The following is a 25,584-nucleotide window of genomic DNA, read 5'->3' as shown; positions in this document are numbered from 1 at the left end:
TGATGCGAGGCTGAGCGCTCAGCCCGTATTGATGGGTCAGGGGTATTTTTCTTTGGCGTCAGCATTGTTTCATCAGCTAATAGAGCTTGTTGACTTTGGCACGGGCACATGAAAGGAAAAGGCTTTATTTATTCATTACACATCCAGCCAAAGCTGATGTTTAATTCTTAGCTAAACTTTTCTGAATGACATGTGGTCACAAGGCTTCTGCTCAAGAGCTGGACTGGCTGCTCAAAGGGGGGACAAAAAACAACCCAGGCAAACTTTGGGGCACAGAAACCTTTTCTCCTCTCTCCCTCCCTCCTTCCTTCCCTCCCTCCTCAGCCCATCTCATGCAGCCCTGCCCAGTCCTATCCTCACAGCCCTGTTCAGCTGCAAACAAAGGGTAGGGGCTTTGGGCAGGATTACAACTGAAGTTTCTTCTGAAGTGAGGAAGAAAATGGAATTGCTGCAGAGATACTCTCCTGAAGGTGCAGCCTGGGCTGGTGGCTACAGGATGGATTCATCCCCCCTGGTACCCTGCCACAGCCATGTCCCAGCCCACAGGCAATGCCTGTGCGGGAGAACCATGAGGTCTCAAAGCCCTGTGAGCATCCCAGGGCTCAAGGGCAACCTCTGGGCCGGGCTGAGTCAAACGGCCAATTCTTTCCAAGAAAAGGAGATGTTCTCCCTCCTCCTTCACTCCATCAGCACTGCCACTGCTGGCTGCAGACTCACCCTTGGCCCTAGCAGGGGGCTGGCTGTCAGAGCTCCTCTTTGCCCTACCTTGCAGGACCTAAATGGCTTTGGGGACAATTATTTTGCCTCTATCCTGAAATTCAGCAGCACAAGAAATCCACCTGCTGCTGTCAGACCCTCCAGGACATCTCAGGCAGGGTTGTGGGGCTGGAAAGCTGCATCTCTGGTTTCAAATGTGTGCCAACAGTTTCCTCCCTCCTCGAGCCCTCCACAACACTAAAATGCTGCAAATACTGGAAAATGCTCCCCTTGCTCAGCAGGGTTTGGGTTGGAAGGGACCTTAAAGATCATCCAGTTCCAACCTGAGGGCAGGGACACCTCCCATGAGCCCAGGTTGCTCAAGGACTCATCCAGCCTGGCCTGGAGGCCAGGAATGGGATAGCCACAGCCTCCCTGGGCAACCTGTTCCAGTGTCTCCCCACCCTCACTGTCAAGAATTTCTCCCCTAATCCCAGGGAGAAAGGAACCAGTTCCCCCCAGCCCTTCCCAGCTGGATGCTGCTCCCTTTGGAAGAGCAAAGCTTTTCTGCCAAGCACTTTGTCCTTGCCCACCTCACTCACGGTGCAGGCAAACTTTCTGCTCCCTCTGCCAATTAAATCCACCTGACAGCTGGAGTTTTATCACCGTGCCTTTTCCATCAGCAAGTGGAAATGATCCTTGTTAGGGGAGCGGCATCCTGCCTTGCAATCCCGAGCTGGGCATTTAAGGAGCTTGCAAGGGGCTGGGAGGGAAATCCGTCTGCTCAGCACTCTCTAATTTGAGTTCTATTCCCTCATTTTCCCTAAAACCTTTGCTTTGCTAACACCGAGAGCCTGCCGCGCTCCCGAGCAGCCTCTGTGGCAGCAGAGCAGCAGTGTGTCATTTGCTGAGCAGCTGCTAACAGCAGATCCCAGGGTCTGGCCCCAAGGGCAAGGAGCAGGCGGTCTCGACTTCAAATAATGCTCTCTGCAGCGGCCCCGGGGTGGGAAGTGATTAAAGGTGGGGAAGTGATTAGGGGTGGGAACCAACCCAAAAGGCTCCAACCCTTGATCCCAGGCTGGAAAGCATCGGGGTGAGGAGGTGCAAGGGGTGGATCAGGGAAACCTTCCCCCGGGTGGAAAGGGCAGCAGTGCCTTCTCCAGGCTCTGCTCTCGGAGGAGAACCTTTAGACCAAGGGCTTGGGGCGACAGGACGAGGAGCAACAGCTTTGAGCTGGAAGAGGGGAGCCTAAGACTGGAGATTAGGAAGCAACTCCTGCCAGTGAAGGTGGAGAGCCTCGGGGACAGGTTGTCGAGGGAGGCTGTGGATGAGGAGAGCCTTTGCTCCCTCCCCTCTCCCACCCCCATTCAAACTGCCAGAGCCTCTCGCAGGGGATGAAATATTCATGGTGGTGGAGCGAGCTGCCCTGCCAAGGCTGCACGTCGGCAGCTTCCCAGGCACACAGCTTTTAGAGCAGGACACTTTTCCTACTTCCTAAGCATTTTCTCAGTCCTGAATCAATAATGCACTCGGAGCCCAGCACAGGAGGAGCTGCTCTCCTGCTCCTGCTGCTAGGGGCTGTGGACACTGAGACATCTCCAGAGCAAGACACCAGGGCTTCAGAATCACAGAGTCTTACAACTGTGTGGGTTGGAAAAGCCCTCTGAGATCCTTGAGTCCAACCAGCAACCCAGCACCACCAGGGCCACTAAACCCTGGCCCCAGGTGCCATGGGCACACACTTCTTGAACACCTCCCTGGGCAGCCTGTGCCAATCCCTGACCACTCCTGCAGCAAAGAAATTGTTCCTCATCTCCAACCTAACCCTCCCCTGGCACAATTCCAGGCCATTCCCTCTCCTTCTGTCCCCTGATACAAGGGAGACCAACACCCACCTCACTCCAGCCTCCTTTCAGGGAGTTGTAGAGAGCAATGAGGTCTCCTCTCAGCCTCCTCTTCTCCAGGCTACACACCCCCAGCTCCCTCAGCTGCTCCTCCTAAGAATGAGGGCAGAGAAGGGGTGAGGCAGGATCCAAGCAGCTTAATTTGTAGAGAAGCTTCAGCCAAGTGCCCTGGGGAGAGCAGAGATTGCAGCTCTTAGGTACAGAGAGTCCAGGCTGGGAGAGCAGCTCCAAATCCCAAGTCAGGGTGGTTTAAGCACCTGCAGCTCTGGAGATGTGCTCACAGCTGCTGGCTGGGGGGGTCTGGTTCACATCAGGTCCCAGTCCCAAACACTAGGTCACTTCACAGAATCACAGCATGGTTTGGGTTGGAAGGGACCTTCCACATCATCCAGTTCCAACCCCACTGCCATGGGCAGGGACACCTCCCCCTAGCCCAGGCTGCTCAAGGTCTCATCCAGCCTGGCCTTGAACATTTCCAGGCATCCACAGCTTCCCCGGGGAACCTCTTCCAGTGCCTCCTCACCCTCACCATAATCCCCACAAGCCCCAAAGGAGCAGTTGCAGGGGTGCAGGCGCCGTGGGGAGGTGGGTGGGAGGTGAGCCCAGGGCACCAGGAGGGCTGGGGTCAGAGCAGCTCACCGGGGGATTAGCAGTGCCCAAAGAAAGAGCTGCTCCAAACCGCTGCTGGGCGCTGGTGTGTGTGTGTGTGTGCCCAGCAGGGATGGGATTATCTGCTTAGGAGTGGAATTTTCCGGGCACTGTTAACCCTTCTGTCACCCACAGGGCAGCTGAGCTGCACCTACCTCTTCTCAGGCCAAGGTGCTGGGCAGCAGCTCCAGCAGCCGAAGCTGAGCTGTCCTGGAGCTTTGCAAACAGAAGGGCTGCCCTGAGGGCACCCTGCCAATGGCACCTTCAGGGTTCCTCTTGGGCAGGTCACCTGTGGGCAGGGCTGGTTGCAGTCCTGAGGTTCAGCCTCGGGGTTGCCATCAGATTTTCTGGCTGCTTCTGGCTTAGGCAGAGTGGGCGTGAAGGGATTTGTGTCTGTGCAGGAGCACTGCAAGGGTGCACAGGCTTGGTCCTGGTGCAGCATCTCCCCCTCCAGATCCTCCCTGGATGTCAGCCTCCTGCCCAGGCTGTGCCACCTAGGGTGCAAAGAGCACTTCAGACTCTTTTAAGGGAGGTGCTAAGCAGAACATGAGGGGAGTTGAGACAACATGAGGTGAGAGCAGAGCTTGCCTCGACCCCCAGGGTTTGCCCTGACCCCCAGGGTTTGCCCTGACCCCCAGGGTTTGCCCTGGCCCCCACATCAGGGCTGGGTGAAGGAGCCAGCCCCTTGCCCAGCTGCAGCTGCCTGGGGTACTTTGATCTTTATCAAGGTGGAGCCCCAGTGCTCCCAGTGCAGCCCAGGCATGCTCCTGACATCCCTCCCTGCCTCAGTGTCCCCACGTGGACACAGGGCTTTCATTGCACCATCACCACACAGCCCTGGCTGGCAGAGTGATGCTGCCCTGGGGCTGGTGGGGTGAAGGGCACAGTGCTGAGCTGGTCTGAGATACACAGGAGATGGTTCTGGGGCAGAGAGGCAGGTTGGAGGGGGAAGAGGAGCCACGAGCAGGGGCCAAATCTCTTCCCCAGCAGAGATGGGCCCAGGGGAGCCTGAGAGCCTTGAGCAAGGGCTGGGTGGAGCAGTGTCTGCTCCAGGCCAAGGAGAGGAGGCAAAGAGCAAAGCCAAGCACCTCGCTGAGCACCCCCAGAGCGGTGCTGGCTCCTGCTGACTCATGCTCTCCCGAAACCCACACGCTGGCAAAGCTCTCCTGGTGCCCAAGCCAGGGGTGACCTTGTGCTTGGACACCTCTGATCTGAGAGGAAGAGGAAGGAAGTGGAGGAGCAATCAATCCCCCAAACCACAGCCCGGAGAGGGAGATGGAGGGAGTGACATTCAGCAGAGCCAGAATTAGCAGCAGCTGGGTGGAGGGACCCCATTTCCACCCCATCAATAATTCATCCAGCTCTGCTGCTACCTGCTCACAAACAGCAAACAGCTCGTTAGCCAGCCTGGGCTTTGCTTCCCCCCTTTTGCTCTCTCTGCCCTAACAAGAGCCCACTGCGGATGGTTGGGGGATGGAGGTGGCAAAGGAAGGGCACAGGAGTGAGCAAACCACCCCACCAGCCTACCCTGAGCTTCCCATCCCATCCCATCCCATCCCATCCCATCCCATCCCATCCCATCCCATCCCATCCCATCCTGGCTGCCTGCCCTGGCTGCTGCTGCCTCTCAGCCTTTCCCCTGTGGAGGTGAGGCCTTGGAGTAACCATCACTGAAGGAAAGATTCTTTAATTCAAGGATACAGAATTAACCAGGTTGGAAAAGACCTCAGAGATCATCAAGTCCAACCTCTCCCCCAGCACCCTGGAGCACATGTGGGCATGTTCCCCACAACTAGGGATGCCCTGCCTCCTGCCAGGGGGAGGAGAGGGATAACAGAGAGAACAGAATCCACCCACAAGCAGGCTGCCCAGAGAGGCTGTGGAGTCTCCTTCTCTGGAGACTTTCAACCCCCAGCTGGACACCTTCCTGTGCAGCCTGACCTGGGGATCCTGCTTTGGCAGGGGGTTGGATGTGATCAGCTCCAGAGGTCCCTTGCAAGCTCTAACATTCTATGATTCTATGTGCACTGGGAGATGGAATAATCAGTGCAAGAGGAGCAGGGGCTGCCCCACAGCCCTGGAGCAGCAGGGGCTGCCCCACAGCCCTGGAGCAGCAGGGGAGGAGGGCACAGAGCCTTACCTGGGCTCAGAGGGAAGAGCCAGCATGGAGCTGTCTGGCTCAGGAAGGACCTCGTGTTCCTCCTCAGCCGTCTCCCTGCTCCTGGCCATCTCTGCTGGTGAGTTATGTCACCTGCCAGCTGCTGGAAATAATCACTGTAAATTAATTAGGGTTGTTTCACCCCTCTGATCCCTCCCAGCCCAGGAATTGAGTGAAAATTAATTGTCTGAGAGTTATTTCCAGTTCTCTGGGAGTCCCATCCCGCCCGCTGGCAGGCTCTGGCTTGCGCCCCGAAGCAGCAGATTTAATTACCCACAAATGTTATCTTTGATCATAAAAATCACCTTGTCTCTGTCACACAGCCAGACAGAGCAGGTGACCCCTCAGGTCAGAAGCAACAAGAGTGATAACATCCCATAATGACACGAGGACAAGGCAGTTCTGGCTGGGAAGGAGCAGCACACCCCGGAGCAGGCAGCAAGGAACTCTCCCCCAAAGCAAACACTGCTTGGGGTGGTCCTGGTCACAGGTGTGTGCTGCAGGAAACCAAACCAGAGCATCATCTGGGGTGGAAAAAGCTCTCTCAGATCACTCAGTCCAGCCCTCGACCCAACCCCACCATGGTCACCAAACCCTGGCCCCAGGTGCCATGGCCACAGGTTTCCTGAGCACCTCCAGGCATGGGGACTCCAGCACCTCCCTGGGCAGCCTCTGCCAGTCCCTGACCACTCTTGCAGCAAAGAAGTTGTTCCTCATCTCCAACCTAACTCTCCCCTGGTGCAGCTTGAGGCTGTTTCCTCTTGTCCCCTCTGTAGTTACCTGGGAGAAGAGACCAACCCCACCTCACTGCAGCCTCCTTCCAGGGAGCTGCAGAGAGCAGTGAGGTCTCCTCTCAGCCTCCTCTTCTCCAGGCTAAACACCCCCAGCTCCCTCAGCTGCTCCTCACCAGCCCTGTTCTCCAGACCCTTCCCCAGCTCCTTGTCCTTCTCTAGACCCAGTCCAGCCTCTCAATGTCCTTTGTGGAGCCAGGGGCCCAAACCTGAAGCCAGTATTTGAGGCGTGGACAGGGACAGGGATGGAGATGGAAGGGAAGCTGGAGCAGGAGCAGGAGGTGAAGCAAAGCCCTGCAGCTCAATCCCAACATGAATCAGAGGAACTCAGCAGGAAAGGGCACAGGGGAAATTGTTTTGGCTTTGTCCTGCAGCCTCCTGAGCAAGCAGCTGCAGCTTGGTGTTGGATGGGGAAAGGGAGTGGAGGGAAAAACCAAAACTCGGGGGGGAAATGTGTTCCAGAGCCCCCAGAGGAGAGGCAGGGAACCCCCTCAACGTGAGGACCCCCAGCTCCATCAGTCCTCCCCACGACAGCCAAGGCTGTGCAGGGAAGGGGGCTGCAGGACACCAGTGGTGGCAGCAGTCCGTGGCAGGGACGTGAGCAGGGCAGGAGGGATCAGGTGTGTGGCAGGGTTCTGCCTCTGCAGTGGTTTTGAAGGACCTGGAGGAAATCTGACACCAACTTGAGGACTTTGCTGCTCTGCAAGGTGATGAGGAGACTCTGGGAACTTCACCAGCTAAGCTTTGAGTGGAAAATCAAAGGCAGGGTTGTAGGTGACCTGTGAGAAGCAGAAGGGCCTTGGGATAGACCCCAGAGCTCCTTAACCATCAGGGCTGGATGGGGGGGATGCTAAGGAAGGAATTGTCCCCTCCTGGGTGGAGGTTCAGACTGAGGTTTCCTTGGTCACAAGCACTCCCTAGAGGGAGGGAAGGAGGCTTTTGTGACACCACCTGCCCCACTGAATCACTCCAGCCACTGCCCAAGCTGCAGGCCAGTAAAACACTGCTTCCACACCAGGATGTGTTCTCCCTGAACAACTTGTGCCACTCAGAAGTGGATGGAAACCTACAGAGAAGAGAGGTCTCAGGAACCTGAAGAGGAGGGTTTGCTCCATGCAGACCTTCCTCACCCACAGCCCTTCCACTTCCTGCAGCAGTGGCAGCTGCCAGCTGCTGCTAACAGCTCCATGAGGGCCAGGAGAGACCAACCCCTGCTGGGCATCAGACCTTCCCCTCTCTGCTCAAGGAGCCTGGTCCCTAAGCAGCTCTCTCATTTCAGAGTCTGCAGCAAGCTCCTCCTTATGCTGAGGAACCCAGACCCAGCTCTTCAGGCTACAGAGGGCTGTTCCAGCCAGCAGCAGAGCTTGCAGGAGAGCCTGGAGCCACCCAAGGTTTGAGAGCTCTGACTGGGTTGGAGAGCAAGTTCTTGGGAGGAAAAAAACCCCCAACAAATCCACTGCAGAAGCAAGGACCCAAAGAGAAGGCCACACAGCAGTGTGCCAGGGAGAAAAGGCTTCCCATGGAAGCCAAGCATCTCCCCCTCCCCAGCTTGGTTTGGATTCCCAAGGCTGGTCCAAGGTGATGAGACCTTCTCATTACTCTTACCAGGAGGCTCACAAAAACGAGCTGGTCCCAGGGTGAGCTGGGTTTCAGCAGAGGCCTTGGCTCAGGCATCACAACTCCATCAAGCAGAGGCAATCCCTGAAAGCAAAGCAGCTCCAGGGGGGATCCCTGGGCCAAGACACCGTTAAACAAACCACTCTGGGTTAGGGGAGCTGTGCTGAGCAGCTCCACCTCTCCCATCCTCTGCTCCCTGCTCACACCTTGGGTGGTTTCATCCCCACTTTTAAGCAGAGAGTTGCTCCAGATGGAAAAGCCCTTTGAGAGGGAGTCCAACCAGCAACCCAGCCCCACCATGGCCACCAAACCCTGGCCCCAAGGGCCATGGCCACAGGTTGGTGGAACACCTCCAGGGCTGGGGACTCCACCACCTCCCTGGGCAGCCTGTGCCAGTCCCTGACCACCCTTGCAGCAAAGAAATTCTTCCTCATCTCCACCCTAGCCCTCCTCTGGCAGCATTTCAAGCCATTCCCTCTCATCCTCTCTGTCCTATTGTTACTATTTGCATTATTTTTCTGCCTTGTGCAGCCAGTGATTGAGTTGCTTTCCAGCTTCCCTTTGGCATGGAGATCTCCTCCAAGCTGCAGTTTGATTCCTGCACTCACAACAGATGTCTGGTTTGTGTAAAATATTCAACAGCCTAATGATTAATCAAGCAATCTACCTACAAAAATACAGAGTTCTGTGCTGGGAGCCTTCAAAATGCCAGGAAAAAAACCACCAAACCCAACAATCAAAACAACTTTGTGCACTCCTGAGGAGCCTGAGAAACCAGCTGGGCTTTGGAAAACTGGGGCCTTTGATTTGGGCTGATTTCCCCCCTTCCCTCCCTCCCCAGCAAGGTCAGAGCAGTTTCACTGCAGCATCCTGGGTGCCTGACACCCTCCTGGGTCTCTGTTACATTCTGGGTCTCTGACACCCTCCTGGGTCTCTGTTCCACCATCCTGGGTCCCTGACACCCTCCTGGGTCTCTGTTACCATCCTGGGTCTCTGACACCCTCCTGGGTCTCTGTTCCACCATCCTGGGTCCCTGATGCCCTCCTGGGTCCCTGACACCCTCCTGGGTCTCTGTCACTCTCCTGGGTCTCTGCTCCACCCTCCTGGGTCCCTGACACCCTCCTGGGTCTCTGTTCCACCCTCCTGGGTCCCTGACACCCTCCTGGGTCTCTGTTACCATCCTGGGTCCCTGACGCCCTCCTGGATCTCTGTTACACCATCCTGTGTCCCTGATACCCTCCTGGGTCTCTGTTACCATCCTGGGTCCCTGTCACCCTCCTGGGTCTCTGACACCCTCCTGGGTCCCTGTCACCCTCCTGCCTTGTCAGACCAATACCTTGTCTCTTAAGAAATCCTCCCCAAGCAGCAAGTCTCCTCTGTCAGCTCCAGAAAGTGCCTTTTGCAGCATTTCTTGTCCACCACCGACCTCAGGCACCAAGGGAAGGGAAAAACCCAAGGAGTGGGACATTTGCTGCTGCAGAGTTGGGTCCATGTGAACCTCATGAGGTTTAACAAGGCCAAGTGCAAGCTCCTGCACCTGTGTCAGGGCAATCCCAAGTACCAATCCTGGCTGGGAGATGACTGAGAGGAGCTCTGTGGAGAAGGACTCGGGGGTGCTGCTGGGTTAAAGGCTGAAGGTGACCCAGCACTGTATGACCACAGCCCAGACCCAGCAGAGCCCTGGGGGCTGATCCCCAGCAGTGTGGGCAGCAGGGGCAGGGAGGGCATTCTGCCCCTCTGCTCCACTCTGCTGAGACTCCCTGCAGTGTGGGTACCAGCTCTGGAGCCCCAGCACAAGGTGGGGATGCTAGAGCAGGTCCCGAGGAAGCCACAGCAGTGATCCAAGGGTTGGAAGCCCTCTGCTGTGAGGCCAGGCTGAGAGAGCTGGGGTTGCTCCACCTGGAGAGGAGAAGGCTCCAGGGAGCCCTTAGAGCAGCCTTCCAAGAATGCCAGTCAGAAGAGTTTTTAGCAGGGCCTGTTGTGACAGGACAGGGAGTGATGGTTTGGAACCAGCAGAGGGAGAGTTGGACTAGATGTAAGGAAGAAATGTTTTACACCAAGGGTGGTGAGACCCTGACCCAGGTTGCCCAGAGAGGTGGGAGAAGCCTCATCCCTTCAGCCACAGCAGGGCAGGTGGTTTGGAGCTGTGAGCAACCTGCTGGAGCTGCAGATGTCCCTGCTGGCTGCAGGGGAGTTGGACTGAGTGAGCTTTAAAGGTCCCTTCCCACCCCAGGCAGCCTGTGCCGTGCCTCACGGGGGCACAACCTCCCCGCGATGCTCTTTGTTGGGGCAGCAGCTCCTCAGCCAGGGTCTTGCAGCTTCCCCTTTTGGGCAGAGCTGGGGCTAAGGGAGGCTGCAGTGATCCTTGGTGCACCCTCAAGAAATGAGCAACCAGAGAGAGCAAGTTGGGGAGCTGGAAGCCTGCAGTGTGTAGTTGCTGTGAGGACACTCACGACTGATTTAATAGCGTGAGACTCCGAGTGAGCTCGGTTTATTTTAAGCTCCCCGAGACCAAGTTTGCCTGGCTAATGCATTCTGACTTTTAGATTGAAGACATAAATATCTTGAGACTTTGGACAGATTCTTTGGAGGACACACGGCTTGGAGGAGGAAACCAGGCTCAAAAATAAGAGCTGGAACCGTTTCAAGCAGTGTTAGAACTGATCTTAGCGGGACCAAGAGAGCGGCCAAGGGATGGCCATCTGCTTCCGCTCCCTCCCGGGCCCCCCCTGCCCTTTGGGCCGGCTTCAAACCACCCCACCAGAGAAAATGCATCCAGCATCCCCTGGAGGAAGGACAATTCAATAAAGCTAACCCCAAAAAGGAACACTTCACTTGAGCAGAGGAAGCCGTGGTGCCCTGCCTCGCCTGGTGGCTTTTGAGGCTCTCCCCCACCTTCCAGCCCTGTCACTTCCAGGTTATTTTTGGGCTTGCCCCATCCCCAGCACGCAGCTCCCGAGCCATGTGCTGCTCTGGAGCATCAGGGGGGGCTTAAGGACATCTTTGATTGCTGCCTGCTGGGCTGAGCATGTTCAGGGGCTGGGATGGACAGCAGGGACTGTGCACCTTCATGTCCTGCTCTCTGAGACGAGCATATGGGAGGCAGGTGGAGTTCTGGCTCCGCTTCTCCCTGCTCTTGACCTGCCAGATCCCCTGCCAGGGAGGTGCCTGGCCAGCCCTGTCTGCCCAGACTGGGCACTGGGAGGGCATCACACTTCTGAGACTCTGTTGCTTCCCTTGCTGCCCCTGGGAAGTCTGTCCCACCTTCCACCCAGGCCACCCTTTACTTGTCTGGGCCATGTTTTCTTACTGTGGTTTGGTGGCAGAGTCCTTCCCTTGTGTAATTTGGCTACTGCTTAAGGAAGCCTCTGAGGAAAGCCCTGGTATGAGCTCCTCATAGCCCTGGAGGTGACCCTGGCCACTGTGGCCATTAAGGGGACAACTCAAGCAGCAAATCCTGAGTGGAGATCCATGTTACCCCAGCTGAAGGGCTTTGACAGCCCTGGTGGCTCTGCACACAAGGAAGCCTCAGGGCAAGAGTGCTCCTGCCAGGCTGCCTCTGTTCTTGCAGACTCCTGTTCATACAGCACCAAGGAGAGCTTATTGAGGAACCTTTGGTCAATTCCCCAGCTGAGCCCACAGAGACACTGCCTTGCTGCACCCTCCTTCAGACAGGAGGTGAAAACAAGCCTCCAGGATGGTCTTTTCAGGCCCCCTCCATTAAGCCATCTGTGTGACCACACTGGCAGGAGGACCATACTGCAACCCAATCTGTTGTCTCGGCACACTCTGAGCCCCTCAGCACCTCCGCTGATGGAGATTTTCCTTCTTCCCTTTCCACCAGCCAGCTGCTCTTAGAGGCAGCTCCATCCCCTAGCAGGAAGCTTTAGCAGGGTGGTTGGACTGCATGATCCCCAGAGGTCCCTTCCAACACCCAGCACGCTGGGATGCTGTAACGTGCCCCTCAGTACAGCTAACCCTGGCGCTCACCTCCAAACCTTCAACCTTTCCTGCATGACCTGGAGGCTGGGTGCAGCTCAGCACTCGTGTGTGTGTGTGTGTGTGTGTGTGTGTGTGAGAGCCTCCCTGCAAAACACGAGAACCTGGCCAGGCAATGTCTCCTGTGGGCAAAATGGGATGGCTGCACCTTGTCTGCCGTTGCCCAGGTCCATGGGCAATGAGTGGCATCACAGTGGAGTGGGCATCACAGCCTGGATGGGGTGAGCCCATCCCCTGCCAGCTCAACCTCTGTCCAGTTTGGGTCATTTGAGCTGAGAAGTCACCAGCAATGGTCTCTGGAGTCAGCAGAGACACAAATCTCTGCTCTCTCTGCTGCCACCCAGTCCTGTCCCAGCCAGGAGATGGGAAATTTGGTTTGCCTCCTCTAGCCACGCTCAGAGGCACTAGGGGTGGGTGCTGTGCCCCCAGCTCGTTCAGCATCAGGAGCCTCAGGAGGCCTGGATGTGCTCTGGGGGTTGGAGCTGCTCACAGCTCTCTGTAGGCTTTGTAACTTAGCCAAGCTGAAGTGAAGCTTCTCTGAGACCTTCTCAGGGAAAGAGCTTTCTATGAAAACTGCCCCTGTGCCAAGCTGAGAAGCCTTCCCCCAAGGGCCTCTCAAAGGAAGCAGCTCAGCAGTGCTCATGGCAAAGGCAAAGCCTCAAGTCTTAGTGGTCAGCTCATGCTCAGAAACAGCAGCACCCAGAGCCAGACCCCCAGCACAGCCAGGCTCAGCCCTCCGGCTAACATCTGACATGGGCAGCTAAAAACCAGGGCTCCACAATGGTGTGAGCTCTGCCAGGTGCTTGTCATGCTCATGCAATGTCCACACTGTGCCCAGGCAATACCCACACTATGCTCACACCATGCCCATGCAATGCTCACACCATGCCCATGCAATGCCCATACTATGCTCACACCATGCCCACACAATGCTCATATCATACCCTTGCAATGCCCATATCATGCCCACGCAATGCTCATGCAATGCTCACACCATGCCCATGTGATGCTCACACCATGCCCAGGCAATACCCACACTATGCTCACACCATGCCCATGCGATGCCTACACCATGCCCACACAATGCTTACACCATACCCTTGCAACACCCACACCATGCCCACGCAGCACTCACACCATGTCCATGCAACACTCACACCATGCCCATTTAGCACCCTCACCGTGCCCATGCAGTGCCCACACCACGCCCAGGCCGTGCCCGGGTGACGCCGGCTGTCGTTGCAGGAGAACCCCTACCTGTGCAGCGACGAGTGCGACGCCTCCAACCCGGACCTGGCTCACCCGCCCCGGCTGATGTTCGACAGCGAGGCCGAAGGGCTGGCCACCTACTGGCAGAGCGTGACCTGGCGCCGCTACCCCGAGCCGCTGCTGGCCAACATCACCCTGTCCTGGAACAAGAGCATCGAGCTGACCGACGACATCGTCATCACCTTCGAGTACGGCCGCCCCACCGCCATGATGCTGGAGAAGTCGCTGGACAACGGCAGGACCTGGCACCCCTACCAGTACTACGCCGACGACTGCATGGAGGCCTTCGGCATGCCGGCGCGCAGGGTGCGGGAGCTCTCGGCCACCAGCGCCAACAGGGTGCTGTGCACCGAGGAGTTCTCGCGCTGGGCGGGCTCCAAGAAGGAGAAGACCGTCCGCTTCCAGGTGCGCGACCGCTTCGCCATCTTCGCCGGCCCCGACCTCAAGAACATGGACAACCTCTACACCCGGCTGGAGAGCGCCAAGGGCCTCAAGGACTTCTTCACCGTCACCGACCTGCGGATGAGGCTGCTGAGGCCGGCCCTGGGGGGCACCTACGTGCAGAGGGAGAACCTCTACAAGTACTTCTACGCCGTCTCCAACATCGAGGTCACCGGCAGGTAAAGGGCTGCTGGGGTGCTGGGGGGCAGCTCTGCTGGGAGGGATGAGAGTCAGGGAGGAGTCAGCCAGAGAGGAGTCAGTGAGTCATAATAGTCACAAAATCATAGAATCATAAGAGTCAGAGTCACAGAATCATAGAATCAGAGAGTCATAGAATCAGTCACAGAGTCACAGGGTCACAGAATCAGAGTCACAGAGTCAGAGTTACAGAGTCAGAGTCACAGATTCAGAGTCTCAGTCACACAGAGTCACAGAGTCAGAGTCACAGAGTCAGAGTCACAGAATCACAGAGTCGTAGAACCACAGCAACATAAAACCACAGGATGATAGAATCATAGCTCACAGACCACAGAATCAAAGGATCATCTGGACTCAGTCCTGCAGACCCCAGCAGACAAGCCTGGGATGAGGCCAAACCCCACCCCCCTATCAGGTCTGGGGCAGGGGGAGGCAGGAGGGGGTTTGTTTTTCACTTCTCTCTCCGTGCCGTGCATGGCAGCAGCAGCAGGAGCCAAGGAAGGTGGAAAGATGCCGAGATGGCCGCTTTCCCACCCGGCTCATGGGCTCTGGGTGAGAGGGGAGAAATCTGCCCAGCACCCCCTCCCCTCCCCCTGCTGACAAGAGTCACCACAGCGACAGAGGAGCCGTTTGTGTGGCTTCCAAAGCTGGTTGCTTCTGAGGCTTGCGAGCAAAAATGTTCTGCAGGTGCCACCAAGGCTGCCTTTGAACAGGCTCCAAGGGGAAGGAAGCTGCCGTGAGGGGTGGGAGGCCCTTTCCTCCCTGGCCATCGTGGGGGGAGGGGGCAGACAGGAGGCAGCAGTGAGGGCAGCAGCAGGCACAGGGCTTTGGCTTCCTTCATGGTGTCTGGGAGGAGCATCCCTGGCTCTCAGCTGGGCTGGCAGCATCTCAGGGTGCCCATCATTGGGATGGCTCAAGGAGGAGCCCCAGGGAGCTCAGGCACATGGGCAGAGCTGCAGGAGAGCACCTCTGTGTCCATCTGCAAGCGCCCAGGGGTTGGGGCAATGTGCCTCTGGATCAGTACCATGGAATCCTAGGATGGGTTGGGGTGGAAGGGACCTCAGACGTCACCATCAGAGTGTGTAGCATTGCATGTGCCCCTGTAGGGCACCAGGATTTTGGCAGGCAGCTGGCAGTGCCTGCAGGTGGATGTGGCACAGGGCAGCTCATTTCCAGCTGATGCTCACAGTCAAGGCAAGAGCAAAATGCTTTGCCCTCAGAGCACACCAAAAGCTTGGGAGGTTTCCCATGCTGCAGCCTTAGCTGGTGGCTTCTAGGAGGTTTCTCTGATCCCCTTGGACTCCGTGCTGCTGGGTCCCATCCAGGCACTCCTCTATCCTTCATCCCTCTGCTTTCTGCCAGGCAGCCTCCTCACCATGGTCAACCAGAGCTTTGGGGAAAAGCAGAAACAGACCATGGGGAGAAGGGGAAGGAGTCAGCTGCCTTCCCTCCTCTGGCAGGCCAGAGGAGCCAGGGCAGTGCAGGAGGTTGCCAGGCTCTCCAGAGAGTCTGGTGCAGCCTGAGGGTCGCTGTTGTTGTGATGGGCTGGTCCTTCAGGCTCTCCTGTGCCTGCTCCATCTCCTCCTCCCACACCCCAGGTCCTTTTCTCCCTTCAGGGCTGAGTTTATTTTCGCTCTTTCTTCTGGCTGCCTTTTTGCTTTTCATTGTGTTGTGTTTGTTGGCTTTGCTTTTTTTTTTTCCCCTTTTCTTCTTCCATCCTGTCCCTATTGATCTGCAGGGTAACTGGAGATGCTGAGGAGTCAGGACAGGAATAGAGAGAGGAGGGAGCCCTTGCTCTGTGCGCTGTGTGTGTGCCAGGCAGGCTGGGGAAAGGCTTTTCCCCGCAGCTCTCCACTCGCCGCTCGGTTCCTCTCCTGGGCGCAGCAATGAGCTCGGTCATCCCCTCAGCGATGGGTGAATGAGCTTCTGCTGGCTGCTGGGGCTGGCACTCAGCAGCCTGCAAGCTGCCACTTCTCTTTCCATTACACACCCGAGTCCCTTTGGAGTAATTTTCCTCCCCCTCCTAACGTCGCTCAGCGAGCCGCGCTCCATCACGGAGACATTAATGAGAGGTAATTGGAGTTAATGTGCCGTGGCCGGGACATGTGGATCCAGTTAGGAGAAATCAGATCGAGCAGAAGTCTATCAATTTTAGGCTGATTATGAAGATTTCTCTCCTTCATTCTCCCCTGCCCCCAGTGCATGCTTGCTCTCTCTATCTGTCCCTCTGGAGGGAGGCAGGAGGAGGGAGCGCTGCTCCTCACCAGCAGCAGAGCCTCATCTCGGGCTGTGCTCAGGGCAAAGAGGCACCAACAGGATGAGGGCTCCAGCTTTGAGGTGGTAATGAAGCTGGTGAAGGGTCTGGAGGGCAGGGCTTAGGAGAAGTGGCTGAGGGAACTGGGGTTGTTCAGGCTGGAGAACAGGAGGCTGAGGGGAGACCTCTCTACAACTCCCTGAAAGAAGGCTGGAGGGAAGTGGGGGTTGGTCTCTTCTCCACAGTATCAGGTGATAAAAGGAGAGGATATGGCCTGAAATTGTGCCAGGAGAGGTTCAGGTTGGAGAAGAAAACTTTCTTTGCAGCAAGAGTGGTCAGGGATCCAAACAGGCTGCCCAGGGAGGTGCTGGAGTCCCCAGCCCTGGAGGTGTTCCACAAACCTGTGGCCATGGTGGTGCTGAGCTTATAGACTGGATGATCCTAGAGGGCTTTTCCAACCAAAAAATTCTATGGTTTCCTCTCCTCTCTTCACTTGTTGCCTTTCAGGGGCTTTCCTTGGCTTCCCTTCTGCTCACACAAAAGAACTGAAGGGGGAAGCCCTCAGTGCTCCTCTGCTTTCCCCTTGGGTGGTTCTTGGTGCTGTCCATGGTTGCTCTCCAGGAGGCTTTGCCTTCTGCATGACTTAGAGCTGAGAATTTGTGGTAGCAGAGCAGAATTAATTTATTCAGGTCCTCTCCCAGCACCAGAGCCAGGATCAGGCACTTGAGACCAGAAAGATCAAGGCCATCCCCTAAAGCACCAATAAATCCAACTGGTCAGCCTTCAGTGGAACCCACACACAAGGGATTCATTTTTCTGCCTTCAGATGAAGCAAAGCTTTATCTGAAGCAATTCCTGGCCAGCTTGGTGGCTGCCTCCTTCTCCTGTCCTCCAGGCCAGAGCAATGCCAGCTGCTTGCTGTGCTTCCCCTCTGGTTGCAGCCCAGCTTGAACTGGGAGTGCCAGCACAAAGTGCATCCTGGCTGCCTTCAGGCTGCTTCACCCCTCTTGGACATTCCTCCTTCTGACTCAGCTTGATGAAGCTGTTGGAGAGCCTCCAACTGTAGATGTTTGCAGTCTTGACTTCCCTGACAAAGCTGTCTCTGGAAGGCAGCAAAGAGGAATGCTTGGTCCAGGAAGCCTCTGGTTGAGGGTCTTAGATCTGGTGTCACGATCAGTGCTCCCATCAAGTGCCTTTCCCTGAGGAGCAGAGTGGGACCTGCTGGCTGCTAGAGGGGGACTTGGGATAAGTGATGTGTGAGAGCCTTCCCCAGCCCCAGTGCTGGAGCATCACCCCCAAACCAGCCACGGGCTCGCCCAAACACCCCACCCAAGAACTAGCCCAAGCCCCCTGCATCCCGCAGGCAGCTTCTGCCTCTGCTCAGCAGCTTGGAGAAGGCCACAAAAAAAAAGAAAAAGGCAGAGAAGAAAGCAGGCTGAGCACTGCCTGTGCCTTCTCCTGCAGCTCCTGGCAGCTCGACTTTGTGTCCCAGGAGGTAACAGTATCCTCGTGTCAAGGTCGGCCAAGTCTGCGCCAGCGCCGTGCCGCCTTCCTCGGCCTGTCCTCGCCTCCGTGCTGGGCAGCCCCTGAGAAGCTGGAAAGCTGAATTTCCCTGGCATTCCTCCAGGCTGGAATTAGCTTGAGTTCAGGGGAAAAAGAAAACAAAGAAAAATCATCTTGCTCTTGGTCAGAGAGGTGAATTACACCCCCACCCCCACCCCCCCCCCCAGAAACCTCTCGCTTGGCTTTGCTTGAGCCTCCGCAAGGTTTCAGGATGCCTCTCCTCTGGGGAAAGGCTGAGCTGGGGCTGTTCAGGTGGAGGAGGCTGAGGGGCAGTCTTACTCCAAATGCCTACAAACATCTAAGGAGTGGGTGTCAGGAAGATGGGGGCAGACTCTTCCCAGTGATCCCCAGTGACAGGACAAGAGACAATGGGCATAAACCTGAGCACAGGAAGGTCCATCTGAATATGAGGAGGAACTTCTTTGAGCAAAGCACTGGAGCAGGCTGCCCAGAGTGCTGGTGAAGTCTCCTTCCCTGAAGACTTTGAAGGCCCACCTGGATGTGCTCATTCATCTCTCTTCCCATCTGTCAGCCTTCTTCCTCCTCCCAACCCCAACTCTCTGTTGCTTCCTCCTTCCTCCACCAAGATCCTCTTCCCCTACCACAGAGGCAGCTCTCTGAAGCCCTCTCCTCTTGCTGGTCCTACCTCTGCCATCACTGCTCCTTGGAGACCTTCAGAACCCACCTGGAGCTTGTGACCCTGCAGAGCCTGCCCTAGGTGATCTTGCTTTAGCTCAGTGATCTTGGGAGCTCCCTCCCAAGCCCTACTGCTCTGCGATTCACTCCCGCTGCAGCAAGATGGAGGAGAAACGATGCTGGGTGGGAGGAAGTCAGCAAGAAACCCTGAGAGCTCCTCCTTCCCCCAGCCACTGGTGACACTTTGTCAATAGCTGGAGACGGATGCCCAAGGTCCTATTACCTGCTCCTGGCTTTGCTTTCTGGAGGTTTTTATTTCCCCTCCGATTCTGCTGCTGCGCCGCGTCCGGCCCCGGGCGGATGAGAGGATCTCATCGATAGCCTGGGGAGGTGATGTATGTTAAAGCACTTAATATAAAGAGACTTCTACAGGAGCCCAAATTCAATTTAGCCAATGAACTCGATTGCAGGCATTATTGCATTCCAGGAGCAAGACCAAGAGCATTTGTACACATTATTACTCTGCAAATATTGATGTTCACCTACCTGGGCGATGTCCTCTTCAGCCTTCCTCCCTTCTGCTGCCCGACCCCCTGATGGGCAGCTTTGGGGTTGTGTTTGCTCTTTAAGGCAGGCCTGAATGCAAATAACTTTCCACCAGGCAGCAGGATCCTGACAGCTGGGGAGTGTCAACTGGTTTCAAATAGGTAGCCTCTGGGATGGGAGCAGCCAGCCAGCCAAGTGCTCTCCACTTCAGCATCCTAGAACTGGCTCCTCTCTTGGCAACCCAAACCTCAGAGGGCAATGGAGGATGGTTCCTCCCCACCAGAACTCATCCATCCCTACCACACAACCAACAGTGAAAGCCTGCAAGGTTCTAAAGACCTGGAGAGGTGCTGCTGAGGGCTGTGGTTTAGTGGAGACCTTGCAGTGCTGGGTTAATGGTTGGACTTAATGCTTGCAGAGGTCTTTTCCAACTAAAATGAACACCCTGGCCTGGAGCAGCAGTGGTGTGGCCAGCAGGAGCAGGGAAGTGATTGTACTGGGCATCAGTGAGGCCACACCTTGAATACTGGGCTCAGGTTTGGACCACTCACTCCCAGAAGGAAGCTCAGGGGCTGGAGAGTGTCCAGAGTAGGGAAACAAAGCTGGGGAAGGGTCTGGGGAACAGGGCTGGTGAGGAGCAGCTGATGGAACTGGGGGTGTTTACAGTCTGGAGAAGAGGAGGCTGAGGGGAGACCTCATTGCTCTCTGCAGCTCCCTGAAAGGAGGTTGGAGTGAGGTGAGGGTTGGTCTCTTCTCCCTAGTATCAGATGACAGGAGGAGAGGAAATGGCCTGAAATTGTGCCAGGGGAGGGTTAGGTTGGAGGTTAGGAAAAGTTTCTTTGCTGCAAGAGTGGTCAGGGATTGGCACAGGCTGCCCAGGGAGGTGCTGGAGTCCCCATCCCTGGAGGTGTTCCAGAAACCTGTGGCCATGGCACCTGGTTTAGTGGCCATGGTGGGGCTGGGTTGATGGTTGGGCTCTTAGAGGTCTTTTCCAACCTAAACAAATCTCTAATTCTCTCATTCTATGAAGTCCCCACTCACAACAGGTTCCTCTGACCTAACCCAGGCTTTTTCTTTCCACTTTTTCAGCTCTGCCAAAAGCAGCCAAGCCCCAAAGCCTCCCTCCCTGCCTCAAGCAGAAAGCAGGAGGGAGCTAAAATGCTTCTTCCTTCCCCTTCACCCCCTGCACCACAGGCTCAGCTGCACTCCCAGCCCTGCTCCAGGGATGAATGAGTTGCCATCACCTCCTTCACCCCTGCTCTGGTCACTGGCAGCAGCAAACCTCTGCCAGAGTGATCTCCCAGCCAGGCAAACCCTAATATAACTCCTCTGCACGAGAGGATGGCGCTCGCTCCACGGCCCAGCTATTTTTACCTGCTTCCGCGGGCACAGATGGGCCAGAAACAATCCAAGCTCAGCACCCCTCCTGCTTTGCCCAAAAGATTCTCTCCCTGCTTTTGCTGAGCTGCCAAAGCAGTTGCAAAGGTAAAACGTGGGGAAGTCATGGCCAGGCAGCTGCCAGCAAGGGCTAGGGATGACAATGGAGAGCTGGAGAAGAGTTATTCACGCTTCCCTGAGAGCTGAGATCAGTTGAAACCTCTTTTTCCTTGGGGAGGGAGAGGAAAGAGCTCCCTTCAAACACATGGTCCCAGGAGACTCATTAAAGGCTCATCAATTACACTGAGAGCAAACAATTCAGGGAAAGCTATCAGAAGGCTTCCTTTGGAGGGCAATCATTAGCAGCTCGCTGCTGCCTCTGTCCAACATCAGCTCCTGCGAGCAGGAAGGGGGTGGAGGGGCAAAGTCAAGCTGATGTAGGGGGAAAGTAGGAGAGAAGCCAGCAGGAGGGGACCAGGTCTCCACAGCATCCCTGGAGATGTGCAGCCATGGAGTAGCATCCTGATGGTGAGCATGAGAGCACTGCTTGGTCTGCAAGGAGACTTGGAAAGGAGGTTTGGACTGGAAGGAGCCTTGGAAAGGAGGTTTGGACTGGAAGGAGCCTTGGAAAGGAGGTGGTAGCCCACTGATGACCACCCCAGCTTGGGGCAAGACAAGGATGGGTCCATGGTGGCAGCTGGGCACAGGGATGGAGCAGCTCTCCAGGTCCCCACCCAGCAAGTGGCTCCTCCAGCCCTAGCCAGCACTGCACTAAGGTCATGGCATTAGGCCTGAGTTGGGTATCCAGCACCTAAAGGCTGGCTCAGCACCAGCAGGATGAGGAGATGCTCTTTGCCTTTCTCTGCCTCTGCAAGTGGGGCTGTGAACAAGGAGGGATGGGAGACCACTCAAGAGTCTTTGGAAGGAAAGCAAAGAGCTGGAGAGGCTTTTTCAAATGCCTTCAGATGTCACTGTCAATGGCAGCTGAAGGACAGGGGCTGCCCTCCCACTCCCATCACAGTTCCTGCAGCTTTGTGGCACTCACCTCCAATTCCATCCCATCCCTAAGCCTGGGCATGGGCACCTCCTTCCCTCACACACAGGCTTGGCACCAGACACCTCCCCAGGCTGCTGTGACCTCCAGGATGCTGACTTGGAGAAACACCAGGATGGCAAACTGCTCTTTGTGGCTGTAAGGAGAAGAAGAAAGAGAAGGACACTTTGCTGCAAACCTTCCTTGGCACCTCCAGCTCTGTGGTGTTCCCTGGTGCAGGCATTGGCAGTGCAGACTACGCTGCAGCACTTGAGGGCAGGCAGCAGCCCAACAACCTGCGCTGAAGTCAGCTCCAACAGAAGCCCCTGGTGCAAAGGGTCACACTTTGGGCCACACACTGCTGCAGCCACTCTTGCTGAGAACAGTGTGAGGCCTTTTCTGTCAGTGCAAAACACAGCTGGGTGACCTTCCAACAGCCCAGGGCAGGACTTGGCTGTCCCCAGCCCATGGAGGGTGCTGGTGGTGCTCTGCTCTGGGCTGTGCCTCAGCATAGCTTCATCCTAGGTGGGCTCTGAAGGCTCCCCAAGGATCAGCACTGTCACCACTAGCCTTGACCCAAGAGCTAGAGAGAAGGACCACTCCCAGTTCTTCAGAACTCCTCCAGAGCCAAAGAGACCATATTGCAATCAGCACTTTGCTGGAGCAGCCCTGAGGCTGGAGCAGGGCCATGGCTGCCTTCTGCAGGCCACGGCGCAGGTGGCTGTCCCACTGCTGCTCTTTAAGCCTCATTGCTAAGTACCTCCTAACCTTTCCCTTCATCCTCTCCCTCCTGCCATGGCTGGCTGCCCGAGGAAGATGAGCAGAGGCAACAGGACCAGCAGCTCCCGCCCAGGGGACTGGGCTAATGTCATTTGCTCCATCTCCACCAGCTGGATCTTGGCTGGGGAAGGAGGCTGTGCACAGACAGACAGTGAGCAAATGTCCTTGGGCTGCAGACCCAGAGGAGGAGGAAGAGGAGAGAGAAGAGAAGAAAAGAAAAGAAAGATAGGGGGGAAAGAGGGGAACAAAAAGGAGGAGGGGAGAAAAGGAGGAAAAAAAGAAAAAAAAAAGAGAAGAAAAAGAGGGGGGGGAAGAAAAGAAAAAGGGGGGAAAGAGAAGAAAAAGAGAGGAAAAAAGAAGAAAAAGAGGGGGGAAAAGAGAAGAAAAAGAGGGGGAAAGAGAGAAAAAGAGGGGAAAAAAGAGAAGAAAAAGAGGGGGAAAAAGAGAAGAAAAAGAGGGGAAAAAGAGAAGAAAAAGAGGGGAAAAAGAGAAGAAAAAGAGGGGGAAAAAGAGAAGAAAAAGAGGGGGAAAAAGAGAAGAAAAAGAGGGGGAAAAAGAAAAGAAAAAGGGGGGAAAGAGAAGAAAAAGAGAGGAAAAAAGAAGAAAAAGGGGGGAAAAGAGAAGAAAAAGAGGGGGAAAGAGAGAAAAAGAGGGGAAAAAAGAGAAGAAAAAGGGGGAAAAGAGAAGAAAAAGAGGGGGAAAAGAAGAAGAAAAAGAGGGGAAAAAAGAGAAGAAAAAGAGGAAAAAAAGAGGATGAGGAGGAAGATAAAAGGAAGAGGAAGATGAATAGGAAAAGAAAGAGGAAAAAAGAAGAGGAAGGGGAAATAGAAGAAAAACAGGAGAAGGAAGAGGAAGAAATGGAAGAAAAGGAGGAGGAAGAGGAGGCAGAGAAGCCTGAAGCAGGGGTTAAAGCTGAGCTGTGAGCACTGGGGGGGGTCTGGATGCAAAAACCTTCCCAGAGAGCTGGCAGGGGGGGCTGGCAGTTGGCTGTTAAATAATGCAGCCTGATTGATTGGGCTGGGGATGCTGTGCCCAGGGTCAGCCTGCTGGGGTTATGCTTCTCTGCTTGGATTGATGATCCTCAAAGGTCAGATCCAGAAAGCAATTCCCTGCTGAAATTGATCCTTTGGAGAGTGAAACTTTTGCACAGTGGCAAAGGGCTGAGCAGTGAGAAACAGAAGTGAGAGCCAGGCTCGGGCAGGGGAAGCAGCTACAGAGTCACAGATTGCACTGGGTTGGAAGGGACCCTCCAAGGTCATCTTATCCAACATCCCCCCTGCAGTCAGCAGGGACATCTCCAACTAGATCAGGTTGCTCAGGGCCACATCAAGTTTGACCTTGAATGTCTCCAGGGATGGGGCCTGCACCACATCTCTGGGCAAGCAGTTCCAACACCAACCTATTCCAGTTCCATTTTTCACGTCCCTGCTCCTCTGGGACTCCACAACTCCTCCTCTGCTGGGTTTTAAGAGCTGTGCCCTGGAGCCAGCTCCCACCCGAGGTAGGAAGGAGCAGAGTTGCAGCTCCTAGAAGCTGTTACTCTCCTTCAGGCTGAGCCCCGAGTGGCAGCAGCGAGGCTTTGACCTGCTTTAACCCTCTTCTCTTGCCTGCTTTCCTCTGCCTGCTTGTTTTGAAGCGAGAGAAGGAGGCCAGGCTGTGTGGACACTGAATAATTCAGAGTCCAGCTCCAGCACCCCGCGGCTGGGCAGCGCCTCTGCCAAAGGGCTCAGCCAGCTCGGCTAAAAGCCTTCCCCACCAGAGGCAGGGGGGCCCTGGAGCGGCTCAGCATCCCTGCTGTGTGGGACCAGGCAGAGCTGCTCCCTTCCCTGGGCGCGGGGATGCAGGGCTGGGAGCTGTTGGTGCTGTCAGCCGTGACGCAGCATCTCCAGCTCTCGCTGACACAGGTTCAAGTGGAGCATGCTGAGTCTGCCTCCCTCTGCTCCACCGACCACGGTTTCCTCCTTCCTCCCTCCTGGAGACTGCTAAATTCCCAACTCTGCTTGGGCAGAGCCAGGACAGGGTTGGGAGGCTGGGGGAGGAAACTGTTCATCCAGCTTATGCTCAGCCTCCGAGCAGGGTTTGCTGGAATTAAGGGCAAGGAGGAGGAGAGAGGAAAATAAATCATAGGTGAGGTCAGCTCAGCTCAGCTCAGCCAGCCCTGTGTGAGGAACAGCACAGCAAAAGTGGCCTCAGCAGGTCAGGCAGGCAGCTGGGGAGCAACTCTGCAGGTCCCATGGGAAAAGTCACCAGGAACTGGCAGCACCAGCAGCTGGGAAGGACCCAGCCTGCAGCTCCCAGCCTGACCCAGGTTGTTTCTGCCAGTGCAGACAAAGCACAAGAAGCTGCAGGTTGTGTTCCCTCTGCTCTGCAAGAGGTTTGTGCCCTTCAGCTCTGCACCTCTTGTGCAATCAGCCCTGTGAGGGCCACAAAGAGGTCTGTAGCACAGCTCTGGTGAGGACAGGCTGAGACAGTTGGGGTTGTTCAGCCTGGAGAAGAGCAGGCTCTGGGGACACCTTAGAGATGCCTTCTGGGATGGGAAGAGGGCTACAGGAGAGCTGCAAAGGGACTGCTAACAAGAGCCTGTGGTGATAGGACAAGGGCAGTGGCTTGAAACTAGAGCAGGGGAGATCTAGATTGGACATTAGGAAGAAGGTCTTTGCTATGAGGGTGGAGAGAGACTGGAACAGGCTGCCCAGAGAAGTTGTGGATATCTCATCCCTGGAAGAGTTTAAGGCCAGGCTGGATGAGGCCTTGAGCAAGCTGGGCTGGTGGGAGGTGTCTCTGCCCATGGCAGGGGGTTGGGACTGGATGATCTTCAATGTTCCTTCCATCCCAACCCACTCTATGACTCTCTGAGCGCTGCCTGGCCAGAACCTGCTCACACAGGGCACAGCCACCACTGGTTCCCAATGGTTCTGCTTCTGAGAGTGGAAAGGATCACAGAGAGCAGTGAAAGCACAGGGAGCTGTGCTCAGGATCTGCAGTGAAGTGAGAGGGTTTGGTCCCCAAAGTCTCTGTCTGATGGCCCAAGAGTCACCAGAGCCAGGTGTGAGTGATGGGCTCAGGCTCTGTGCTCTGCACCAGCCCCCTCCAGAGCCTGAGCAAGAGGAATTGTTGTGCACAGAGCTAATTATTCCCTGCGTGCTGCACTGCAGCTCATTAAAAGTTTGTTAATGTTTGCAGATTGCTGAGTCGTGCTTTTTGCTGTTGCCTCCTCTGATGAGGGGGGGAGGAGAAGGCAGCTTCTGCTGGTGCCTTGCTCCCTGGCTCGCTGTGGTGGCAGCAGGCTGGGGCTGTGCGTGGGGGAAAGGCTTTGTGCCGAGCAGCTTCCCGCTGTGGGAGGCAACTCTCTCGACTTCAGCTGTGTGTGTGTGGGGGGGGTGGGGGTCAAGGGGCTGAGTCCTACCACTGTTAGCCATGCTCCTCCTCCTAGAGCCTGGGGCTGTCCTCTGTGCCACCAGGGAAATGCCTCCATCCGAGCTGCCACTCAGGCTCCTGGGAAACAACCAAACTGTGAGGCTCCTTCCTGGAGATGTGGATTTAGCACTGAAGGGTCTGTGTGCTCCTGAAGCCAGCTGGTGGGAGCAAAGTAGCTCTCATCTTGGAGTAGAGACTGCAGATCCACCCTGGGTGAGGATGAGGGCATCATGTCCCCTCCCTGGAGGTGTTCAAGG

The 25,584-nt window shown here is 56.0% G+C and overlaps 1 protein-coding gene across 6 annotated transcripts in view; it reads left to right on the top strand.

The window, feature by feature from the left end:
• NTNG2 (netrin G2) overlaps positions 1 to 25,584 on the top strand; it is a 52,210-nt gene that overhangs the window by 7,752 nt on the left and 18,874 nt on the right. For all 6 annotated transcript variants that reach the window (XM_068155960.1, XM_068155964.1, XM_068155963.1 and 3 more), the window contains exon 3: positions 13,059 to 13,702. In XM_068155960.1, the coding sequence (XP_068012061.1) occupies positions 13,059 to 13,702 (644 nt within the window). The remainder of the gene's footprint in view (positions 1 to 13,058; positions 13,703 to 25,584) is intronic.

This window comes from Melanerpes formicivorus, unplaced genomic scaffold (assembly GCF_026170545.1).
Source record: "Melanerpes formicivorus ecotype bairdi unplaced genomic scaffold, bMelFor1.0.p_v2 SCAF_33, whole genome shotgun sequence".
NCBI lineage: Eukaryota > Metazoa > Chordata > Aves > Piciformes > Picidae > Melanerpes > Melanerpes formicivorus.
Note: the sequence above shows the minus strand (reverse complement) of the source record. Positions and strands in the feature narration are given on the sequence as shown.